The sequence below is a fragment of the Salvia miltiorrhiza genome, chromosome 6 (assembly GCF_028751815.1).
Source record: "Salvia miltiorrhiza cultivar Shanhuang (shh) chromosome 6, IMPLAD_Smil_shh, whole genome shotgun sequence".
NCBI lineage: Eukaryota > Viridiplantae > Streptophyta > Magnoliopsida > Lamiales > Lamiaceae > Salvia > Salvia miltiorrhiza.
Window position 1 is genome coordinate 36,143,504 of NC_080392.1, and position 26,657 is coordinate 36,170,160.

At 37.8% G+C, this 26,657-nt stretch overlaps 2 protein-coding genes across 3 annotated transcripts; both read right to left on the reverse strand.

Moving 5' to 3' along the window:
• Positions 1-4,810: 4,810 nt before the first annotated feature.
• On the reverse strand, positions 4,811-7,510 carry LOC130989317 (protein EARLY-RESPONSIVE TO DEHYDRATION 7, chloroplastic-like). 2 transcript variants are annotated; one of them, XM_057913278.1, is made up of 4 exons: positions 6,303-7,510; positions 5,582-5,748; positions 5,302-5,386; positions 4,811-5,188 (listed from the first exon to the last, which is right to left on the reverse strand). In XM_057913278.1, the coding sequence occupies exons 1-4, from the start codon at positions 7,190-7,192 to the stop codon at positions 4,999-5,001; spliced, it is 1,332 nt and encodes a 443-aa protein (XP_057769261.1). In that variant the 5' UTR covers positions 7,193-7,510; the 3' UTR covers positions 4,811-4,998. The 2 variants fall into 2 exon arrangements, with proteins under 2 accessions (XP_057769261.1, XP_057769262.1); XM_057913279.1 differs by having other exon boundaries at positions 4,811-5,386.
• Positions 7,511-16,146: 8,636 nt separating this feature from the next.
• Positions 16,147-18,819, reverse strand: LOC130989318 (subtilisin-like protease SBT1.6). Its single transcript, XM_057913280.1, is given in 2 exon segments — positions 16,147-16,962; positions 16,964-18,819. Coding segments are annotated over 2 exon segments (2,388 nt in total). The 5' UTR covers positions 18,791-18,819; the 3' UTR covers positions 16,147-16,401.
• Between the last annotated feature and the right edge of the window lie 7,838 nt (positions 18,820-26,657).

The following is a 26,657-nucleotide window of genomic DNA, read 5'->3' on the forward strand; positions in this document are numbered from 1 at the left end:
TATCTTTTATTAATATAACCTTGTAAATGAAATTTTCTAAATTAGCACTTATCGAAAATATAAATGACACTATTTGTCAAGTGATATTATTAATACATCGAATTAACATTATGTGCTTTTGAAATGACACTACTTATAAGAATGACACTATCATTTATTCAAAATGAAACTATGTTACTTGTTAAGTGATACTATTTGGATATAGAAATGAAACTACTTATAATAATTGACACTATAACGTTGTAAATGACATTTTCTATAATTGACACTATTCGTAAATATAAATGACACTACTTGCCAAGTGACACTATTAATACATTGAATTGACATTAAGTGATTTAGAAATTGACACTATAACATTTTAAATGACATTTGAAATAACACTTTAAGATTTAGAATGACACTTAGCCATTTCGAATGACACTACAAGATTTCAAATGATTGTTTAACATTTCAAAGACACTACTCCAACATAAAAATGACACTACAATATTTCAAATGTCACTTTAACATTACAAAAGACACTATAACATTTGAAATGACACATTAATATTTTGAATAACACTACAAGATTTCTAATGACACTTTAAAAATTTGAATAACACTACTAGATTTCAAATGACACAATAACATTTGAAATGATACTACAATATTCTAAATGACACTATAATATTTCAAATGACACTTTAACATTTCAAAAGAAACTATAAAATATCAAATGACACTATTATATTTCAAATGACACTATAACATTTCAAAATACACTATAATATTTGAAATGACACTTTAAGATTTAGAATGACACTACAAGATTTCAAAAGACACTTTAACATTTGAAAAGACACTATAAGATTTGAAATTACACTTTAAGATTTAGAATGATGTTTAAGACATTTCGAATGACAATACTAGATTTCAAATGACACTATAACATTTGAAATGACACAATAACATTTGAAATATTATTGTGTCATTTGAAATCTTATAGTGTCATTTGAAATGTTATAGTGTCATTCGAAATGTTATAGTGCAATTTGAAATGTTATAGTGTCATTCGAAATCTTATAGTGTCATTTATAATCTCATAGTGTCATTTGAAATCTTATAGTGTCATTTGTATGTCATTCGAAGTGTCAGTTGAAATCTCATAGTGTCATTTGAAATCTTGTAGTGTCATTTTGATATGTTATAGTGTCTTTTGAAATCTTGTAGTGTCATTTCAATTGTTGAAATTTTATTTGAAATGTCATAGTGTCATTTGAAATCTTGTAGTGTCATTTGAAATGTCATAGTGTTATTTGAAATCTCGTAGTGTCATTCAATTTTTGAAGTTTCATTTGAAATGTCATAGTGTCATTTGAAATCTTGTAGTGTCATTTGAATTGTTGAAGTGTCATTTGAAATGGAATAATGTCATTTGAAATGTCATAGTGTCATTTAAAATCTTGTAGTATCATTTGAAATCTTCTAGTGTCATTTAAATTGTTGAAGTGTCATTTGAAATCTTGTAATGTCTTTGAAATCTTGTAGTGTCATTGGAAATGTCATAGTGTCATTTAAAATCTTGTAGTGTCATTTGAATGTCATAGTGTTATTTTTAAATCTTGTAGTGTCATTTGAAATGTTATAGTGTCATTTTGAATTGTTATAATGTCATTTGAAATGTCATAGTGTCATTTGAAATGTCATAGCGTCATTCGAAGTGTCTTTGAAATGTCATAGTAACATTTGAAATCTTATAGTGTCATTTTAATTGTTGAAGTTTCATTTGAAATCTCGTAGTGTCATTTGAACTGTCATAGTGTCATTTGATAGTGTCATAATGTTTAGGGTTTAGGGTTTAGGGTTTAGTATAATGTCATTTACATGTAAGTGTCATTTGAAATATTGTGGAACAAATGATACTATTTTTCTTACTAAATGAAACCTTTAATATAGAATAAAAGAACAAATGATACTATTTTTCTTACTAAATGAAACCTTTAATATAGAACAAATGATACTATTTTTCAAACTAAATGAAACCTTTAATATTGAACAAAGAAAGAAACTACAAAAAAAAAACTACATACTTAAAAGAAAGAAACTACAAGTATTATTTTAATAAATAAATTACATATTTAAAATAAAGAAACTACATACTTAAAAGAAAGAAACTACAAGTATTATTTTAATAAAAAAATTACATATTTAAAAGAAAAAAACTACAAAAAACTATATTTAAAAGAAAGAAACTACAAAAAAAGAAAGAAACTACAAAAAAAAACAAAAACTACAAGTATTACTTTAATAAACTACAAAAAAAAAAACTACAAGTATTATTTTAATAAAGAAATTACATACTTAAAAGAAAGAAACTACATACTTAAAAGAAAGAAACTACAAGTATTATTTTGAAACTACAAAAAAAAAGAAACTATATACTTAAAAGAAAGAAACTACAAGTATTAAAAGAAATAACAAAATAAATGAAACTATATACTTAAAAGAAAGAAACTACAAGTATTAAAAGAAATAACAAAATAAATGAAATGAAGCCCAAAATTTCGCTCCTAGTGGGTTTCGAACCCAGGTCTAGCTTGCATAAGCTGTGGAGCCTAAACCAACTGAGCTAAGGGCTCTCTTGATATTCAATGCTTTAACAGTTTTATATAATATATTAAAATCGGTTATATTTTTTTTTTTAATATTTAAGGTGGAGCCGGATCCGGGTCGGGTCGTGACCCAGACCCGCGCTCACACCATGCGCGCTCACTCCATGCGCTCACGTAAGTCCATCTCTAAACTCAATCACTTTTATTAAAATTCGTATGATTCCCCTTCATGCCTATTTTTTGGTGAATGGTAAGAGCATGTATATGTATATTTAGTTCATTTTTTTTCTACCTTATTATTTATTTATCATTTCGTGGACATTTCGTTTGGTTTTCAGTAAATGATTATGTAGGATAATTTGTAACCAGGATATTTAGCGTGGATAATGATAGATTATTAATACTGAGTTGGTATTTGCTATTATGGCTAAATAGAGAATATCCCGGTTTAAGTTAATCCTAGGGGGTAGGTGGTATTATTAATCCAGATATCTGGATTAATAATACTCGATCGTGGGATTAAACCGGGTCATCCGCATTATTACCAAATACTAGACTGATCTGTACTAAATTAGCTAATATAATGTATTAGCCAATATCAAACCCCTCCTATTTCACTTAACTTCTGATTTTTTTTTTTTTTTTGATCGGGCAAAGTCATTTTAGATATTAGTAGTTAGTTCCCCCATCCACTCCAAGAACCACCTTATCTCTCCATTCACCAAAATCCACCTTATATCTCCCCAATCTCCAATTCGCTCCCAAGAGGGGTCGAACCCGGGTCACTTCACTTAAGTGAGGACCCGGTGGCCAGTGGGCTAAGCCCCCTAGTTAACTTAACTTCTGATTTTATTGATCGTTACCTACCTTTTGGACTTGTTTTCATTTACCCCGATGATTTTGGCACTTATTTCCATCTGTTTTTTTTTTTTTTTTTTTCTTTTTCTTTTTTTTTCATCTGTATTTGTCGGTGCACAAATGAGAGAGGGTGAGAGATTTTTAACTATCACCATCTTTTCCAACATCGATTAAATTCACAGCAAGATCAAATTTTATAATGGGAAAATTGCACCTTAATACACAAACTTTGCCGAAAATCCATTTTTGACGCGATTCCAGGATTTTACATTTTAATACACCAATTTAAGAAGTTGTTCAATTTTGACGCAATTTTGAATTCCGGCGACCGGGATATTGACGTGGCAGCCGGAATCGCCACGTCACACACACACACACACACCCCACTCTCTCTCTCTCCACACGTCAGCTTCCCCCCAACCCCCCTCCCCCGGTCGGACCCTCCCCCTCCCCCAGAACCGCGTCGCACCGCCGCCGTCGAGCCCCCAGCCGCAAACCCTCCTTCCCGCCGTCAGCCACTTCCCCCTCCCAGAACCGCGTCGCACCCGCCGCCACTTCCCTCACCGGCTTCCCCCACCACCATCACTCTCTCTCACCGCCTCTTCCACCGCCGCCCCTGCTCTCCCCCACCACCACACCTCTTCCTCCACCGCCTTTCCCCACCACCATCACAGATCCGTCGCCCCTGCTCTTCCCCACCACCACACCTCTTCCTCCACCGCCTTTCCCCACCACCATCACAGATCCGCCGCCCCTGCTCTTCCCCACCACCACACCCCTTCCTCCACCGCCTTCCCCACCACCGCACTCCCCACGAATCTCTCCCTCCACCGCCCTTCCCCGCCAACAAAATCGACAAGGGATTAGGGCTCGATTTCTCCTCAAATCCAAAACCCAAAACCCGAATTCACCTCTGCAATTCCCCAATTCAGTACTCCGACAACGCATTTCTGAGGACCATGACCCCGATTCGGTACTCTGACGATGGGCTCGGCGGTTGTGGGGGAAGTGGCGGCGGGTGGTGGGGGAAGAAAAAGGGTCCGACGCGGTGGGAGAAGGGGGAGGGTCCGATCGGGGGGTGGGGGGAAGCTGACGTGTAGAGAGAGAGAGAGTAGGGTGTGAGAGAGAGAGGGTGGAGTGTGTGTGTGTGTGTGACGTGGTGATGACGTGGCGATTCCGGCCGCCACGTCAATATCCCGCTCGCTGGAATTCAAAATTGTGTCAAAATTGAACAACTTCTTAAATTGGTGTATTAAAATGTAAAATCCTGGAATCGCGTCAAAAATGAATTTTCGGCAAAGTTTGTGTATTTAGGTGCAATTTTCCCTTTTATAATTCAATTTCCAGAGCAAGATCCATGATGAGAAAGATGAGTCCATTGTAATGTAAAACCACATCATATATATAAAACAATGCCCAAACAATTTTCAAAATCCGGGACTGAGAGAGAGAGGGATAAAACGACATCTCAAGCAAACATAACACGTTTTATCTTCTAACCACAAACTACAAAAGGCTTTGTGCAAGTTGATTTGCCCAAAAACGATCATTTCTTCTGTTCATCCTTCAACTTACCAGCATTGGCCTTGGCAGCAGCCTTGACGAAGGCCGTAGGTCTAAACGCGCTTTTCGGGTTGAGAGCCTTCCTCAATTTGAACACGGCCCACGCTGTGCCAATGGCGTGACCTGCAGCCCCCATCCCGTTGTTTGTTGCTTCCCCCGCTTGCTCTCCATATCTACAAAAAAAATAAAAAAAAAAAACTCAAATCATGTACTCTATCTTACTAATCATGAAAGTTCTAAGTTCTCTGCAACACAATCTATTATCTTAAGACTGTAAAAGTTTTACTTTTGCGAGACGAGCTTCGTTGTAACCACTGATGTAGTCGACATCACATTCCTCCCAGAAACCTCAACGGCATCAAACACTTTATCTGTGATCACACACCAAAAAGGTTTGAGTTAACAATAACTTCCACTTCCCCAAAAAGCATCAAACAATATAGAGGAGCCAGGTGGGGGCTGAAAAGTGTAATTTATATAACACATTCCAAATGACAAGTCTCTCTCTTTCTCTCAGAGAGATAGATAGATAGATAGATATGAAAAGTGAGAGAGATTAAACATACTGAATCCATCCAAGGAAGCAAGGATGATCTCTCCGGGAAGTAGGCTGAAGAACTTCTGGCCCACCTTAGAATTCACAACTGAGCTTGTGAAGAAACCAGAGACCTTCAATACCCCGGAGAGCAGCCCCGTCGCCACTTTCTCCGACCTCTTCGTCATCTGCTTCACCCTGCCAGAATTGCAACCGTACATGGTCAAGACATGGGTAAGACTCATATTCCATTGATTCAAGAATTTCTAGAATACACCGGAGAAGTTGAAACAAACATCTATATATAGACTAAAAGCCCATAAACTGATGCAACATAAATAAAAGGCTTAATAGTTAAAATAAACTAATAAATAAAACACTCCAGTGTCATTCTCCATCACCACGCAAAACACACTTGTACATACAGCATTAGTACCAGTACCATAACTAACACAAGATGAAGCTCTCACTACACTACCCATTCAACAAATTTGCAATCCAAGAAAATGAAGCTCTCAAATTACCCATTTGGATACACCACAAACATACCAAGAAGTGAATGCAACCATAAAAAAACAAACCCTATTCAACAAATTTAAAAATTGGCAAAAAAGAAAATCAAAATCAAATCAGCCATATTAGATACAACAAACATACCAAGAAGTGAATGCAAGCCATCACACACAAAAACTCAATCTTGAAAAACAAATCTTTTTCAACAAATTTAAAGACTAAAAAAAAAAAAAAACTACCTCTTCAACCTCCTCATAGCCTGAGGGCTAATTTCAGAGCTGCAGCCCTTCCCCATCCTCTTAGTCAAGAACTCATTCCCCCATTTAAGCCTATCCACAGTGACATCCCCACACCACAAAATCCCCCTCACCAGCTGCCCCGACCCCGCCGCGATCATCTTCGCCACGCTCCCGCTGTACTCCTCCACATTCGGCGCCAGCGTGGTCCAATACGCGGTGGCGCTCTTCTCCACCTCCTCCTTTTTCTCCCCCTTCATCTCCTCCGGCGACACCCCCCTCGTCACCGCCCCCCACCACCCCTGCTCCACCCCCGCCGCCGCCTCCTCCACCTTGAACGCGCTGAACTTCTCCAGCACCGCGTCCAGCTCCCTCACCTTTCCCTCCTGCCCCTTCGCGGCAATCGTCAATCCGTAATTCAGCAAATCGTCGCCGTTGCCGCCGTCGGCGGAGGCGGGGACTCTGAGGCTGAAGAAGTAGTGCGAGTCGTCGAGCTTCACCGCCGCCTCGTCCCGCGCGAGCGGCCACTGGATCTCCTCCCCGATGCGCGCCAGCGCCGCCACCGCGTTGCCGCCCTGCAGGAGCTGCACCACCTCGAAATCGCCGCTCGCCAGCTCCACGCTGCGGTGCTTGTCGATCAAGTGCACGATCGCGCCCGGAATCGTGACGAGAACTTGCTCGAACGACTCGAATTCGGGTTGATTCGGCGCCCCTCTTTTGGGGATTTCTTCTTCGTCGGTCTCAGGAAACAGATTCTCAGCTAATTCATTCATCTGGATTGTCGGATACATGGAAGAGGATGAAGAAGAGTTATTGGGGATGAATGGAGAGTTGGATTCTGGGTTGGTTAGGGGAACTTCTGGATAGAGAGATTTAGGAGTGTTTGAAGACATAGTTGGGATATCTTGAAATTGAGGTGATGATATGGTGTGATATTTTTGGAAGATCTTAGCAATTAAGGAAAGAAATGGCGATGTCGGTTGAAGGAGAGGGAGAAAGTGTGAAGACTGTGACACGAAGCAAGAGACGCAGAAGCCGCGTTGCTGCCGCGGCGGTAAGCTGTAAAAGGTAACTGTTAACGGTTTACTAATTTGTTTGTTTTTGAGATTTTTTTTAAATATACATATATATATTTATCCACACGTCGGTAGATATTTAATTTAAAACAATTTGTACCGTTTAGGTCATTCGGTAATAGAAAAATAAAGAATTTATTATTATTATTATTATTATTATTATTATTATTATTATTATTATTATTATTATTATTATTATTATTGACTTGTATTTAGATAATGGAAACCATTGAAAATTGAGTAAATAAATAATAGATGCTATTTCGACAAAATATATTTAGACATAAAAGGTCAAATACATTAAATTTTTATTATTATTTATTCAAAACAAAAAAAATTAATTAATTTTACTATGTGTGTGTATAAAAATTATAATTTTGTAAAATACAAAGAATTACAAAGATAGCTACAATGTGGATAAAATAGTAAAATTAATTAAATTTTTTTGTTTTGAATAAATAATAAATGGACAATTTTTAATTTTACAATATAAAAGTGGCCATTTTAAAAATCCACTCTTTTATATATATATATATATATATATATATATATATATATATATATATATATATATATAGGGTGTGGTTCTAGAGAGAACTACATTATTTGTGAGAACGGGAGAACCATCAAATCTAATGCATCCACTGTAAAAATTAATGCATTCGCTGTTAAAATTAATGCACTAAAAAAATTAAAAAAAAATGCTCCCTTCAGGATTCGAACCTAGGATCTGCATTCATCCAACAAGATGATGCATCCACCGTAGATCTTGATGATCGAATGGCTGAAAATGATTCTCCGGTCTTCTTTTATTTATGGTTCTTTCTTGAACCTCTCCCTATATATATATAGTTGATTTTTAAAATGGCCACTTTTATATTGTAAAATTAAAAATTGTCCATTAAGATAAAAATATTAAAAAATGGCCACTGTTACCAAAATACCCTTCCACATTAAAAATTAAAAAAATGTCCACTTTACATCACCCCTTTAAACAATCCCGCAATTCACAACCAGTGTGAATTCACAACCAAAATTTTTTGGTTGTGAATTCACACTGGTTGTGAATTGAGAATTCACAACCAGAATTTTTTGTTTGTGAATTCACAACTAGTCGAATTCACAGTCAAAATTTAATTTACAACCAGTCGAATTCACAACCAAAATTTAATTCACAATTAGAATTTTTTGGTTGTGAATTCACAACCAAAATTTAATTCACAACCAGATTTATGTTGGTTGTGAATTCACAATCAGTCGAATTCACAACTAGAATTTATTTTGGTTGTGAATTTAAGTAGTTGTGAATTTGAGTTTTTAAAGTTTGAATTCACAATTAAAACTGTAATTTATTTTAATTGTGAATTTATAGATTTGGTTGTAAATTCAAGAATATTAAGTTGTGAATTCATCGAGCTAGTTGTGAATTCAAGAACATTAAGTTATTAATTCATCGACCTGGTTGTGAATTCTTAAATCTAGTTGTGAATTCATAAATGTGGTCGTGAATTCAAGAACATTAAATTGTGAATTCATAAATTTGGTTGTGAATTTAAGAACATTAAAAAAAGGGAAAAGGTGCAGATTGGCCCCCGAAGTAGTAGCCCTTATAGCGTATAACCCCTCTTACTCACTGTGTGTGCAACTAAACCCCTGAACTCCGAGAAAAGGGTGCAAATTCCCCCTCTGACCTAACGCCGTTAAGTGTCCGTTAACGTTTGGGTTTAATTGCACCCTCTACTTCAGGGGTGGATCTGCACCATAATTTTTTATTTTATTTTATTTATAATTTCAGCAACCCACCTCCGGCATCAATTTAACCACCCCCATACTCATCGATTCTGACTTGCACATTGTCAGCTCGCACGCGCCCAATCTCTTGGTTGTCGACTGCCCACCGCTTACATGCAGCAACGCCACCAGCTTCTTCACCGCCCCGCACAACAGCATCTCCTCCAACACCTTAACCTTTTAGGCTTATCTTATGATATTACTTGTGTATATATTTATCTATATAATATATATTTAAATTTTATTTATTTATTTTTGAATAATTATTAAAACTCTAGATAATAATTATGATTTTATTTTTGGTTAATTTAATATTTGTAAATTTATTTTATAAAAGAAAAAAGAATGGATCCGAGTCAGGACTCGAGACCCTGTGAATCTAATGGATGTGGACACGAATCTCGTTTTTTTAGACCTAATGGATTTGGACAAGATCCTGACCTAAGTAAAAAAATACGGATATGGATTTGGACCAAGCAGGATTCGATCCAGGTCCACATCTGGAGTTGGTGATGCTGCTGCATGTCGGCGGTAAGCAGTCGACGATCAAGAGATTGAGCGTGTGCGAGCTGACAAAGTGTAAGTTGGAGCCGATGAGTACGGGGGGCGGTTAAGTTGATGCCGGAGGTGGGTTGTTGAAATTAAAAAAAAATTAAAAAAAATTAAGGTGCAGATCCACCCCTGAAGTAGAGGGTGCAATTAAACCCAAACGTTAACGGACACTTAACGGCGTTAGGTCAGAGGGGGGAATTTGCACCATTTTCTCGGAGTTCAGGGGTTTAGTTGCACACACAGTGAGTAAGAGGGGTTATACGCTATAGGGGCTACTACTTCGGGGGCCAATCTGCACCTTTTCCCTTAAAAAAATAATTATACAGCTCAATCAAATTGTTGTACAACACCAAAATACAACAACTCAATCTACCATCAAAATACATCAATTCCTCTAAATCAACAATCAAAATACAACAAAATATTATCCGAATCAATTCAATCTACAATCAAAATACAACAATTCCTTCGAATCAACAATCTCAGCATTCAATCTCCAAATCAACAATCTCAGAACGAAAATCATTCACAAACGTCTCAGATCTAAAGTTTTTTTCAAGGAATTAAGACAAAAATCCCCAAAATTATTCAGATATGTAACTAGGATTTTTTTTGCCTGGAAAAATGTGCCGTCTCTGAGCGGCGCTGCTGCCGCTATGCATCGAGAATCTCCTCATCAACTCCCAATCAAACCCTGCCCAATTCGACGTCTTCAACCTCGAGAAATCCCTAATCCTGCCGCTCAGCGGCCGCGATTCGCCGTCGGCGATCGCCACCACGCCCTACGGCTCGCTCCACGTCGCCCACGGCAGCAAAATCACCTCATTTGATTGGTCGTTGCGGCGAAAATCCACGATTCTCACCCAATTCATGGTCGTCGATTCGTTGCTGGCGCTCTCCCCCTCCCTCGCCGTCGGCGGTGCCACCGACTTTTCCGGTCTACAGATCCTCGATCTCGATGAAGGCACGGTCGCAGAAACCCTAAATTGGAAGAACGTGACTAGGTCTGGTCCACCACCAAAACCTCCACCAACACAGAGAGAAACTAGAAAATTAGAAAGAATCTATCGAGAGAGATCTGTCGAATTGAGAGAGAGATCTGTCGAGAGAGAGAGATCTGCCTGAATCTGGATGGCCGGCGGATCTGGCTTCTCTTCGCCGGAGAGAGATAAGGGTAGGGGTGAGGACGTCTGGATTTGGGGGAGCTAGGGCTCAGGCGCCGGAGCTCGAGCAGAGAGGGAGAGTTGTTGAGGGCGGCGGCTGTAGCAGGAGTTGTGGTCGCCGGAGGAGATGAGAAAAAGGTGTTGTGCGTCGCGGTGGTGGTGGCTGTGCGGTGCTGCCGGAGATTGAGTGGCCGCGCGGCGCGGCGGACGAGTGGCGAGAGGGAGAGGGAGAGAGAGAGGATTGAAGGTGTGGTGTGAATTGTGACCGGCCATTTTTTACAATTTTTAAGTGGGGGGTAATTTTGTACTTTTACACAAAAACTGGCCATATTTTAATGTTTTTATTTCATAGGCTAGATTTTAGTTTTACAATATGAAAGTGGATACTTTTATATATTAACTCTATATAAAATATGAACAAAACAATAAGATGGATTAATTTTTTTATTATTATGAACTCAAAATTTTAAAATTTTGTTTTTGTGTATTTAACTACTTTTTATCTAGGCTTATTTTATCTAAATAGTTATTATTTTCATATGTAACAAAGTAACAAGAAAGTGAGAGACGAAATTATATTTATTGTGGATGTATAAAAAATACTCCCTCCGTTCACAAAAAGTTTGTGGTGAAGTGAAAAGCACGAATTTTAATAAAATAGTTGAAAATGTTATTTTAGTGTTGAAGGGTTCGACAAAAGATAGTATTTGATTCACTAAATTATAAAAAGTAAATGATGAGTATTTTATAAATATTGAATATGTCCCCAAGGGGACACCAAGCGGTGCGACCTCCTGTGTGTGAACAGTGAGGTCTCAGGTTCAAACCTCACTGCTCCCCCTCCCCAACTCCCCCAAATAAAAAATAAATAAATATTGAATATGGATATAAATAAAATTCTTATTTAAGAAAAACACATAATTTTTATGATTAAATAAAAATAATAATAATATACAATCTTCTTGTGAGTATTAAATATTTAGTGTAGAGCAAACCGTTCGCTTATGTATTTACCCTATCAAAAAAGTAAACCAACATATCTGTCAGAAATAAAATATTTCTCTTGGGAGTTTGTAAACATTTGACCAGCCGAATCTCAAGGTTTAATATTTTTTTAATAAATAAAAACTAATAGTATCTGATTTCTTTTTTAGTTTAAAATAATATCTAATCAGGTAGGTAGTTTTGTACATTTTGCGTCATCACAACATGGTGTTTATAATTATACACACTCGAGATTTCATGTTCCATTTTATTGTGCTTCACTAGGGTGTGTAATTATTTTTTAACATGGAGTATTTCAATTACATTAGTTAATAGGTGGCTTTGGATTGATTATTTAATAATTAGGATATGTAATTTTTTAAACTTCAATTTTTAATAATAAAACATTGATTAGGATTCATCATATTATGATAGTTTTTGTTTCTATAATAAATCTCATTAGATTAATAAATTCTACAATGGTATGCTAAATGAAAAGGGCCGAATAATAATATTAGAGGTGGCCCATTAATAGCCCAAACTTAAAGATTCGGGCCATTATAAAGCCCATAAAATTTCCTGCCATTGGGCTCAAATAATTGATGTTGACACTCAGAAGCCCAATCCCCAATTTAATATTAACTGATTTAAGGCAAAGTCCCAAAATAAAATATTTATTTTATTAAACAAATTTTCAGCTTATCAGGTTACCATTAGCCTCTAAATACAGAGTGATTCAAATGAGTCGAAATATACAACGCGTAAAATATGAAGCATTATCAGGATTTAGATCGCGAAAATTGACGATGGATTTATCATTTTTATTGAATGAATTCATGGTCTATGATTCTAATTTGGTGAACATTTCATTTTTTTTTTTGAATAAATCATTTTCAAAATGAAATCTTAATGTTTCAGTTACTCCCCATACCACGAATCTTGATACGTATTCTTTTTTGGGTCGTTCCACGAATTTTGACACATATTATTACCTTTTATCTCATACTTTATCACTTTTATTACATTATATTTCCTACTTTATCACTTTATCACTTTTATATTTTATTAACTATACATTTAAAACACTAATCTACAATTCCTTAATTCTCGTGCCAAAACCAAACGTGTCAAGAATCGTGGGACGGATAGAGTAATTCAAAGAGATTCATATAATAAATTTGGTTTGTATAATAACGCAACTCTATTTGTGTATATGGTATGATTTAATCAATTTGAGTCAAATATACTATTTTGCAAGTTCTGAGAGCTTGAAAAAAAATTATATTTATAACGTATTCGACTAGTAATTAAATAAAATTTGGGTGGATATCAATTAAATATACAAAAAAAATGTGTGAGACCGTTTCACCATGAATTCATGAGACTGGTCGAAATTCAAATCCAAATCCATATTTCAGTTATATATTTTGAATTATGCTAACTTATAATTATAAACATGTCACTAAATATGAATTTAAATTAATAAATCAATTCATCTCATAATAAAACGATCATCCATAACTCTGTCACACATCACACATGTTTGATTTTTTAATTGCTAGAAGTGCATTCCAAATAGATGGGCAACACTCTAGCATGAAAGATATATATATTTGGTAGGTAAAGTCATACAAAGAGAGTAAGAGCATCCGCAATGCTTGTTGCTTAGAGGGGTGTCTTAGGAGTGGGCCCCACCTAAGACACACCCCTCTCCAATGTATTGTGTCTTAGGTGGATGCTTAGATCCTCATTTTCACAAAATTCACATTTCTACACTTTTATTTTTAAAATTCATATTTTATTAAAATTAAAATATTACAATAATTAAAATTTGGTAAAAAAAAACTTAAAGAATTCAAAAGAAAAAATAATTTTAAAAGTTAAAAAAAAAAAAACAAGTAAAAAACCCAAACCCGCCCACACACCCTCTGCCTTTATTTGACTTCCCCACGCCTGCTTCTTCCCCAAATTTCCTTCGCCATTTAATCCCCAATTCATTATTTTTTCTATTGCTTTGCGCGTGTAGCGCACGAATTCAACAAATTCGGCCATCGACCCGTGTCACCGCTAAGACGCAGCCTCAACCTTGCCCAGGTCTCCAGCGCACAGCCTCCTCCCTCGCACCGCGTCGAACCGGGTCTCCACAGCTGCGCTGTGGATGCTCTAAGGTGACATGATTATGTATAATTGGCCTTACTAATCACATTGTAATTTTGTTTAGTTTCATTTGGTGAAAATGCCTTTTTGATTCAAGCTTAGCTAGAATCTAAATGGCTTTTAGTAGGTAAGATCATGTCAGCTGCATATTAAGCATATGGTCCAATCCCTATTATTAAATTGTCTTATTATGGCCACAAATAATGTTATATTACAATCGGGTATATCAAATATCACTTAATCTCATATTTAGTACCACAAGTATTGAAGATTAGTATACATAAATGCTAGATCAACTTAACTTCGTATCGAGTCGACGATCGTAAGATCTTTAAAATCACTTAACTTCGTATCGAGTCGACGATTGTAAGATCTTTAAAATCACCTTGTTCATTCATAAAGAAAATGTAACATTTGATAGTGTGATTTTAGATGGAAGTATCATGTGACAAACGATTAGCATCTGTATGTACGTAGCTATACATATGAGTATATGGTTGTTCTGCTCTTTGTTAACTTCGTTATTTGGAGAATTACACATTAACAAATTCATCAATCATATATGAACAAATCGATGTAATACATGGATAATCATATTAGATGAACACGTTATTCATATATTACGTTGATTTGTTCATATCGAGTTCATTGATTTATTGATATATTTTTATTCCTCACGGAAGATATTCATTTTCACTAAATCCATTATCTCTATATACATAAAAAAAATTATACTTCAAAAATGTAGCACATTTTTTGGGCACATATTTTGATAAAATGGATGATGATTTTGATGTAGTGAAAAAAGTGTCTCACTATTATATGGAATGAGTGATTGAGATTGAATTATAGATGTTTTTTTTTTTTTTTGTAAATAAAGGATATCTGTAAAGATAAAAATTAAAGAAAATATGTGGGCCATGTACTAAAATGAAAAATGCCTTATTTTTTGTGAACACCAAAAATAGCAGTTATGCCTAATTTTTAGTTGACGGTGGAAGTATTATTTGATTAAGAACTACACATAATTAACTCCAGAGAAAGTGATTATAAAAGCATAAAATTCATTGGATGCTGACTATAATCATTTCTTGTTCAAACACTTGTGCTTTTTCAACAATGCTTTGCCTAAATGCACTACTCATTTAACCCCCTTTTGGCCCCCTATAAAGCTAATGGTAGTGCCTTCCTTAATCATGATGTTGGATCACAAATTCACTAGGCATCTTATAAACTACTTCGAGGATTTTAATGCATGTCAATGTCATAAAGGGAATAGACAACCTAAACTAAAATGAAACTTGACTTGTATTAGTTTTTGTTAGATAGGAGACATAAAGTATTTCAATTCGAATTTTGTAAGAGATCTTCACTCCACCAAATAAATCATGTCACTATATGTTTTTATTGGTGTAACACATGCTACTCTTAAGTTTGCAATTAATGATGCTTGGTAAGAGATGCATCTTGCTAACTTTCGGTCATATAAATTAGTTATCCAAGATAAAGCAATTTCATGATCACCTTTACCTTTAGTATAAGATACTCAAAGCAATATAAGTATTAAAATAAAGAAAGTGTAAGTTATAGAGAAAAAAGAGATCCAAAGCTCTTAAGATATATTATTAGATCCAATGTGGATAAAAGCATAGTATAGTCCATTTTCAGGTCGAAATCTTCCATTGCAAAATCTTATCTCATACTCCTATTTGACAACATTCATCATTTAATTAATTACTTCTAAATACACAAACTTGCATTTGTTCCAATTTTGTCGCACAATTAGTTTTTATCTGATATTAATTTAGAAGCTAATGGACAACCGTATGAAAAATTAAAATAGACAAAAATTCGTATAATTAAAGGCATAATTTTTAATTCGTGTGCGGAGGCCAAAACTTGATGAAAAATATACCTTAGGCACAATTATCCCTTACTAACTCAGACATTCAAAGAGCCAAAAAATGAGATGAAACACCATTCACACGACCTACTTGGTTGGTAAGAAATTATGATATGTTTCACATTTCAAAGAAAAGAACAAAGCCTCAAAATCATTGCAAAAGTCATATAATGATATCCTAGAATGCAAAAAGATTGTATATCATCATAACAAGAAAAGAAAAAAAAACAAAACAAGTCTCTGTCATTAACAAGAACTTCTCTCTCTATTCTTGGACAACAACATGATCACTAAACAAACATATCACCTATAAACACATCATCACAACATTAATCTCAACTCAAACAACTTAGTTAACTAACAAAAACGAAAAACAAAATTTACAAGCAAATAGTTAAACATCACACTAACACTCCCTTCTCCCCTTTCGCCCCACCATCAAGATTTCTTACATGATTGAAAAATCTTTTTGATTCTCACAAAGGTTCAATTTGAGTAACTACAATGGGACTTCTCACCACATGCTTCCCATCCATCCACGAAAGAGCCCCAAACACCGCACCGGAATCATCCATCACAAGATTCTTGCCGTCGATGGTGACCGTGACGAAGTAGCCGAGCTTCCTCACCCCCTCCGAGAAGACGAGCTTCCCGGGCTTCACGGTAACGCTCACGCCCTTGGGCGGATCGACCTTTACTCTGTACACTGCGTTCGCCTCCTCCCCCACATTCGTCACCATTCTAAAGAACGTCTTGCTCGCCACCCGGCTTCCCCCGCTCGGAAATAGGGCCGCGATGGAAGGGTAGTTGAGATTCTCCGGCGCCGGCTTCCTTGCCGGGCAATGCACCGGCGACCGCGTGATCACCTGGATCGTCTTCGGCCCATATTCAATTGCGCAGAGGAAATTCACGTAGTCCACGTTCGACATATCGTAGACCAAGCCGGGATCCATGGCGCGATCGAGATTCATGTGGCCTGCGCCGAAGTCGTAGGGGGTGGCGCGTTTCTTGCTCGACTCGTCCAGCATTGCAGTCGAGCGAGTTGTCGGTGAGGCTCGCCGTCGTCATCATGGCCGACCGGATCGCAGCCGGCGACCAATCCGGATGTGCGGATTTTAGCAAGGCCGCTGCGCCGCTTACATGGGGGCACGCCATGGACGTGCCCGATAAGATATTAAACTCTGACCGCCGGTTGTCGGAGTCGAGCCCGGTCGGACCGACTGCGTCGGTCCAGGCGGCTAAAATGTTGACTCCGGGGGCGATTAAATCCGGTTTAAGAATCTCTGGGTTTAATCCGTTCGGCCCCCGGGCCGAAAACGAGGCCACCACCGGCGCCGGCTTGATTCCGATCACCGTGCCACGGAAGGAGATGGTGGCGGTGGCGGACGGGTTCGACGCGAGGTAGGTTTTGATCGCGTCGCCCTCGGCCGAGCCGAGCGCGACAGCAGGGATTAAGTGAGCGTCGCCGACTAAACCCTCGCCGTTGGAGACGCCGTTGGCGAGGATCATCCCAACGCCGCCAGCTTTCTTCACGACTAAACCCTTGGCGACGCGGGGGCTGCTGCCACGGTCGCAGATGACGATTTTCCCCCTGATTTCGTTTGGATCGAGCGAGTTCTCCATGCATAGGGAGGCGGAGAGCACCCCTGATTTTCCCGGGTAAATTAAATTGTGCATTTTGCCGTTGAGGGGCGCGCCGGAGTAGAGGGACACGCCGGAGAATTTCCTGCCATCGCTGAGGATGACGTCCGCGGGGAAATCGCGGTCGATTGTGCCGGCACCGACGGTGGTGAGCCACGGCGCGAGGTTGGTCACTGACATCCCGTTGGGGCCGTCGTTGCCAGCTGAGGAGGAGACGAAAATCCCCCTCGAAACGGCCCCGTATGCGCCGATTGCAATGGGATCGAGGTAGTAAGGGGAGGAGATCCCCTCTCCGCCGCCGATTGAGATCGATATCACGTCGACGCCGTCGTTCACGGCGGCGTCGAACGCCGCGAGAATATCCGAATCAAAGCAGCCTGCATTCTTCCAGCAGACCTTGTAGACGGCGAGGCGCGCCTTCGGTGCGACTCCTTTCGCGATTCCGGCGGCGTAACCCTCCATGCTCGCTTTAAAGGCGTACCTCCCCGCCGCCGTGGAGGCGGTGTGCGTGCCGTGTCCATCGGCGTCTCTCGGCGACTTGAATTCGACGGTCTCGTTGATTCCACCGATAAATCCCCCAAATCCGGACGCCGCCTGGTGCCCCTTGTCGAAAAACCTAGCTCCGACGATTTTCCTGTTGCAATTCCTCTTAGTGAATCTCACTCCAGCCTCACACGTGCCTCTCCACCGCCTCGGCACGGGGCCGAGGTTCAGATCGGAGAAGCTGCGGCGCTCCGGCCAAATTCCAGTGTCGAAGATCCCGATTATGACATCGGAGCCGTAGTCGGACTCGGACCAGAGCCCGCGCTGGTTCCTGAGGCCGAGGAACTGCGGCGAGCGCGTGGTGTGCAGCTCCCGGCGGCGGTCCTCGAATGCGGTGAGGACGGAGGGGTGTTTGAGGACGGTGGAGGCCTGAAACGGAGTTAGCACGGCGGAGAAGCCGTGGAAAACGGTGTCGTATACGTGGAGAATCGCTGCGGGCTCAGTGAACTCCGCTGTGTACCAGTGGTAGTGAGTTGGGAAAACGGACGGCTTAGATGAGCTGTCGACTCTGATGATGTAGGTTTTAGCCGTCTGATCGGCGCAGATTTGGGTAAGGAGGAGTAGATAGAGAGAGAGAAAGAGATGTATAGGAACGCAACCCATTTTGTTAGAGAGAGAGAGAGGGATTTGAACTTCCAAGGAGTGAAGACTAACCATGATATTCATATAAGAGAGAATCATTGTCTGAAAATCTAAACCAGTTTTTAATTAATCTATGTTAGTAGCCGTTAAATGAGGGTTATTTTGAAGGGATTAATTAAAGGTTAATTGTAATTTGTGTGGGGAGTGGAGCATGATTTTGTCGTGTTGAGGACTTATTAGTCAGCAGATATTGCTGCGGACGAGGCGGCATATTTTTTCTTTTTTCTTCTTTTCTTTTTTGTCTTTAATATAAACCCTAAGATTTAGACTAATAATTATCGAAACCAAAGGATACCAAAAATGATGAATTCATACTTAAATTTGGTTTGTTCGTATTGGAACGATAAAGATACAAAAAAGAAATTAATTTAATTATTGAAAAAAGTATTGTGTGAATTTGTTGTACTAATATTGAGGGTTAATTATAATTTATAGTCTAAATTTCCAATAAATTTTAGTTTATAGTTTCAATTATAATTTTCTTTTTATTAGCTGAATTTTTAAAAATATATTTAATGATAGCTATAAATTGCATTATGACAATAGCTTATTCTTCGTTGTAATTACAATGACTTATTTTATATCGTTATTACATTTAAAATGATGATCAATGAACATAAAACTAGAGACTAATATATTCTATACAAAAAAAAAAATTCAATAATAGACAGTACATCGTCATCAAACATTCAATGTAATCGAATTCACGCATGAAAGTTAGTGTAATGATTTGAACTTTTATTAAACGAGGGGCGGCTGACGAGAGATAGAGATTTCAGGCAAAGAAAAACTTTAGAGTTTCAGATTCGAGAGAAGAGAGAGCGGCGGACATGAGCATGAAATTAAGTGGAATGGAGTGAACAAGAGACGGTTCCAATTCGGACGAGAGAGAGAGAGACGCGTGCCCTTTTTTTATTTTAAAGTTGTTTAATTAGACTTTTAATTAGGGATTTCATTAACATTAATAACTCCCTTATTTTTTCTAAAATAGGAAACATGCCATAGCGAGGCAACCCAAAAAGGAAAACGTGTCATTATTAACGGGATAGGGGGAGTATTACACATCATGTCACACAAAATACCATTATTACATGAAAGTAACAACTCTAGTAAAATCATTTTAATATTTGTTATTGTGATTAAATGTAGAAGAGACTGTAAATTTATTGATAAACATTCTATAATAATGAATTTAAATTTTAACTATAACTTAAATTTAGCGTAAAATGCGTACTAGAATGTGCATCTCATAGCATTATTGCTAAAAGGAGAGAATATATTACTCCATATATTAGTGATCTCGGAATATTTAATTCAGATGAAAAATTCCAAAGGTGTGCAGGCTCTACACACAATTAAATAAAGAATACTAGTCTTAAAAGACATGTAATGATGTAAAGCAAAAATGAAATTGTCTTGAAAAGGAAAAAGAAAAGAAAAGCATGCTCTAATTTATGCCCCTTAATCTTTGTAAAGTTAATGTGGGCCATGATCATTATTGAGAAATATTTTAAGAATTATTTTCATTGCTTCTTTAAAAAGTAGGAATTTTCTTTTTATGTGGGCACCATTTTTAATTTTTTTTAAGAAAAAGGTGAAGCGATGCATGTTATTATTATACAAGTACTATATTATAAAAAATGTCAAATTTAAAATAATGTGTATACTTGAAAAGGCAATGTGAAATTAGTGGGATTTAGGTAGCATGTTTTTGTCCTTTTTATTGAGGAGAGAAATTTAAAGTATGAAATAAATTGTAATTAAAGAATCATACAAAACTATTCTGAACAATTAATGTCGGCGTACTGTTGTCACCAAATTGTGCATTAATTAATTAGTGTGGAATTAGATATAAATTAATGTATTTAGGTTGAAATTCGTCAATTTATTATGATATGTTTGGGATATTATTTCAACATCTGGAGTTATTGCAGTCGCAGCTGTGTCATCATTCTGGTATTTCTCACGTCTAATTTTATTGATTTTTAACCATCTAACCAGAAAATGACTGCCTATTTCCAAAACATCAACCAATAAATATCTAAAATATCAATAGATTTATTTTACAGTCCAATAATTCAGATTCTACCTATTTTTTGTTTCTTGTCGCCGACAATTTATAATGGTTACTTTATGTTGTAAAAAAGCTAAATTCTACGCGCCATATATATAGGGTTGAGTTCCATATTTGTTTATCATGAATAAATCTATAATTTTACGAACAAATCAACATAACTATTAAATAGACATATTTAGTAAAAACAGAGAAAAATTCATCACCATCAGGATTCGAACTCATGCCAAAATATAGTTTATCTGGTACATTAATTTGTTCATTAAAATTATAGATTTGTTCATTTTTATTTCACGAATTCTCTATTCTTTAAATATTTAGCATTCTTTTTTTTTTTTTTGATCAATAAAAATTCATTAATAAACTTGGATGGTACCAGAAGTACCGAAAACATCAAACAAGTGGTGAATACTCGTTAGAGCACCACATTGAAAAGGAAACATTGGACTCAACTACATGAAAGGTTTTGTTCCAACTCCAAAGCCTTCCTTTGATATCTTTAACAAGATTGGGCACCTCCCAATTCTTGTTTTGAAACCTACTCTCATTCCTATATTTCCATATCAACCAAACAGTGCCTATCCAAAGACCTTTAAGAAAATTCTTGTTTCTCTTACCTCTTCGTCCTCCGATAAAAGACATGAAGTGATCTTCGACTCTTTGTGGTTTAGCCGTATCAATTCCGATCCATTGATGGATTTGGTCCCAAACTCGATCGACTTTCGTGCAATGGATTAAGGAATGGTCACCTGTTTCCTCCCTCCATACACACGAATTGCACCACTTTTCTTCGACTGGGATCGGAACATTCCTTTTGATAAGATTATCACATGTTGGCAACCTGTTGCATATGCTTCTCCAAGCTGTCACTCTGGCTTTGTTAGGTGCCGGTGCCGTCCACAATTGGGCGTTAGCTTCAATGTATCTTCCCGGATGTTTACCTTCCGATTTAGCGCACTCTTCATAAGCCGCTTTAGTCGAGAAGGTTCCCCCCGCTGCACTCTTCCAGTTCCAGCCGTCCTTAAGATCTGGGCTAGGAGAAAGAGCCCCAATGAGAGACCTCATATCCGCTTCCATCTCCTTCTCCCTCTCCCTCAGCTCCCTTCTCCATTTGAATTCCCACACCCACCCTTCCTCCGTCCATTTCCCTGCCCCCTCCACGTTACCGTCTTTAAGGAGACTCAAATTAAAAAGCCTAGGAAAAATGATCTTAAGGGGACTATCCCCCACCCAAATCTCACCCCAAAAACTAACCTCCCTACCATTCCCCACAAACCTTTGAATATTACCACTGAACCACTTTTCTTCCTCCCTCCCCGCACATCGAACAATTTTTAGCCACCAACCCTTCATCCCACCCCTTTTCTCGACCTTCCACACCCCACCCTCCTCTCTAGACATTTCCCCATACAAGGATTGAATCACCCTCACCCATAATGTCCCTCTCTCGACCAAGTATCTCCAAACCCATTTAAACACCAGGACCTTGTTAAACCATTCGATGTTTCGAAAGCCCAAGCCCCCTTTAAGCTTATCAACACACAAGTCTTTCCATTTAAACCAGGCAATCGACCTCGATATATCACCTCCCCCCCACAAGAATTTTCCAAAAACAGAGTTGAGATCATGGATTACCGATTTAGGAATGAAGGAAAAAGAGAGTTGGAACACTGGGATGGCTTGAAGAACCGACTTCACAAGAACGATGCGTCCTGCTAAAGATAAAGATTTCTTCTTCCATCCTCTGATTTTCCTCCTAACTTTTTCCACCACACCACTCCATTCCACACTGCTATTAATCCTTCCTCCCACGTTGATACCGAGATAATTGAAAGGAAAAGATCCCTCCTTACAATTGAGAATACCTGCCCATCTTCTTAAACACTCGTTTTGAACACCAACGGCCATCAAGCTACTCTTTTCGAAATTGATCTTTAACCCTGAAAGGAATTGGAAGAGGAGGAGGATCCTTTTAATAAAAGTGACATTCCCCTCATCCGCCGCCAACAGAAAGATTGTGTCATCTGCATATTGTAGATGAGACACCGGTATTTTATCCATCCCCACAATAGCCGGATTCAAAAGCTTGAGATCAGTTGCTCTCTCCATCAGGGCATTTAACCCTTCGGCAATGACTAAAAAGAGGAAGGGGGACAACGGGTCCCCCTGCCTTAGTCCCCGTTCCATTTTGAAATCTCCGGTGGATGATCCGTTAACCAGCACGCTGCCAGACGCCGACTGAAGGCATCCCTTTATCCATTTCCGCCATTTCTGATCGAAGTTCAAAAGACCGAATAAGGCATCAAGGAAATCCCATTGAACGGAATCATAAGCTTTCGCGAAATCAATCTTGAAGAAAATACGGCCGATCTTCTTTTTCTTTGCTTCCGCAATTGCTTCGTTAAGGATTACCACGCTATCAAGAATGAACCGACCTTTGATAAAAGCACTCTGATTGTCCGAAATAATAGACCCCATCACCATTTGCATCCTCCCTGCATCGAACATTTCTCTTTCTGTCTATATATATATATATATATATATATATATATATATATATAGGGGAACGCTCCAATGAGACCCCTTATTTTTAGTGAGACCTAAAACACGATCTTATGCGTTTATTTCATTAATCCTATGGCTGATATTGTATTTAGAGGGAGAATTTTTTTTCTTAGGGTTCGAATCCTGGAGAGAGTGAAATATTTTAAATTTCGTTATTCATCAGTATATACTGCATTGTTCATCAGTATATATTGCCTTGTTCATTAGTTTATATGTTTTATTAATTACCAATTTTTAAAATTCTGTTATTCATCAGTATATATTGTTTTGTGGCCATTGTTCATCAGTATATACGTCTTATTCATTGTATTCAGTGTCTCACGAAAAATAGAGGGGCTCACTGAAGCGCGCTCCTATATATAAAAAAATAAATTTGGTTCGTATGATTTCAGTGATTGAACGGTTTCAGATAAAAAAAGATTTAATATAAAAAATGATTAAAAATTTGTGTTGACATTTAGGGAAGGTTAAATATGTAAGTTTGTTTATCACAAATCTTCCATATCCCTAATTTTCCTTCATTTGGGTGTATACCACTTCTTTCTTCTCCCCTCAGCCGTCTCTCACTCTCTCTATTTCTATCTCACCGGTGAGTCCTGCCCCCCAACATCATTGCTTGTGGATTTGTGTATGGAAAGTCTCTGGCTGTCGGATCTGCTCTAAGACTTGCGGGGACTCTTCTTGACTTGTACTAGTTTCAATCTCTTTGGCCCGTTCTTGCTGCTTCCTCAGGATCTTTCATTAGTATGTGAATTGCAATTAAGATTGCGAAATGAAGAAAATACATTGCTTTTCTGGGTAGGGGTGGTAAAACGGTTCCGGCTAACCAGTTTTAACCGTAATCGAACCGAAAAAATCGGTTTTTACCGGTTCGGTTCGGTTATCGGTTAGTGTGTTCATCACTAACCGATTAATCGGTTTATTTTATATTAAATTAATTAATTTATATTTTAATACTTTAATTTAAATAATACATTAATATTTCAAGTATTTATAAAAAAAATTATTCTAAATTATCACAAGTTATGAATTGGTGCAGTGGATAAGACCTTATTCTTTCTTTCAAAGGTCAAGAGTTCAAATCTTCAATTAACCGGTTAAATTCGGACAAATTGAGAAATCGTGGATTAATCGGTCCGTCCGATTAACCGGACCGATTAATCGGTGATCCAATAACTAGTTCAATTACCGGTTAGAAAAATAGTCCTTAACCGGTTCCGATTAACCGAATCGAACCGATCCGATTTACCAGCCCTATTTCTGGGTAATGAGTAGGGCTGAGCATAAACCGAACCGGACCGAAAAAACCGATCGAACCGATCAATTTTGGTTCGGTTCGGTTTTTAAATTTTTGGATCGGTTTTCGGTTCGGTTTGCAAAATTAAAAACCGATCAGTTATCGGTTCGGTTTCGGTTTCCCGGCCATGGTTCGGTCGGAAACCGAACCGAACCGATATATATATATATATATTTTATTAAATAAATTATTTAATTTATATATATATATATATATAATATATGTAGTTAAGTGATTCAAAACCCTAACATAAGAATTCAGATCTGAATCCACGCCGCTGCGCCTCATCACTCTTCTTCACTCTTCAATCACTCACCCCACCTGCCGGCCGCTGCAACCTTAGCAGATCGGCGCCACCAGGCCGCTCCCTCTCCGTCCACCGGTGCGGCCGCTCCCTCTCTGTCCTCGGCTACTCGTGCTTCACAGCCACAAGCCCACAGAGCACTGCCTTCGCCTCTTATTCTCCCTCTTCGCCGCCAGCGGCATAGCCCGCCGCCTGTACTGCGCCTCGGCCGGCCTCCCCTCCCCTCCTCGCCGCGACGCCACCCTTATTACGGACTGCTGAGTAGTTTGCTTACTCATCAAGCATTTTCTAATTTTTGGATATACGACTAATATGCTTATGAATCTATTAGTGTATAACTTTAATTTATTAATTTTGCCTATGAATCTATGGTATACAATAGGGCATATGTTTGCAACTCTCAATTGTCTATCGAAGCTTTTGAATTTTTGATATGTGACAGAAGAATTTGCTCCTTCACTGATTGATTTTTTTTATGTGACTAAAGATCGGTTGGTTCGGTAAACCGACCGAAACCGATTGGTTTTTGCCGGTTCGGTTTAGGTCGGTTTTTCAGTTTGACTCGGTTGGTTCGGTTCTTGTTTCTAGCTTATCGGTTCGGTTTCGGTTTTCTTAATTTGGTGTCGGTCGGTTCGGTTTTGAACCGATGCACACCCCTAGTAATGAGGGCTTTTTTCAATGGTGGTGGTTAAGCTTTTTCTTAACTTGCTTTTTTGCTTTCAGATTGGGATTCCCCAAGTCATTTTCTTGCTAGATACTGTCTACCAATTACTATATGAAATTGGTGAATAAAAAGGAATATGTTCAAAAAATTGTGTTATGTTCATAAGATTATACATGTTCTTTTCAATTAAAAAGACACGGATATTTTAGATTATATAATGAGCGTCGGATTTGATAAATGAAGGGACAAGATTGATTCTCAATTCTCAATTTATTTATGATTCCCCACATATCCTTTCTCTCTCTCTCTCTCTCTCTCTCTATATATATATATATATATATATATATATATATTGTATTAGGATGGGTTTATTTTAGTAATAAATTTTTAATTAAAAATAATGGATTAAAAAAAGAGAAATATTATTTTTTTTCTTACTTTTTTATTATATGTTTACTAGAGATGAAAATATTGAAAAATATTACTCCCTCCGTCCATGAAAAAGAGTCTCATTTGGGACTCGGCACGGGTTTTAAGAAAGTTGTTAAAGTAGGTGTAAGTGGAGAGAGAAGTAAATTTATAGGGGTAGTGTTAATGAATTTTTTTAAATTCTTAATCCTAAATTAAGTTTTGAACTTCGACACCATTGCTACACCATCATTCAATCACCATTTCTCGGCTGAAACTTGAATTCATTCATCAAAAAAAGCTTAGTAACCCTCAGACCTCAATTGTCATCACAGGGCGACACAGACCAAGACAAAGCATCAAATGCAGTTTCATGTTCTGATCCAACAGACATCACAAAAATATGGCATCACCAGCCCCCCTCACAAAACCAACATTTCAGCCACCACGTGAAATCGAAAAATAGAACAAATTCACCACCACATAAATAGATTCACCACCTAAAATCGAACAAAAAGAACAGAGGCGGCGAGTCATAGAGAGGCGGCGACTGTGAATCAATTTGTCTATTTGTCGATTCATCTCCGAAAATCA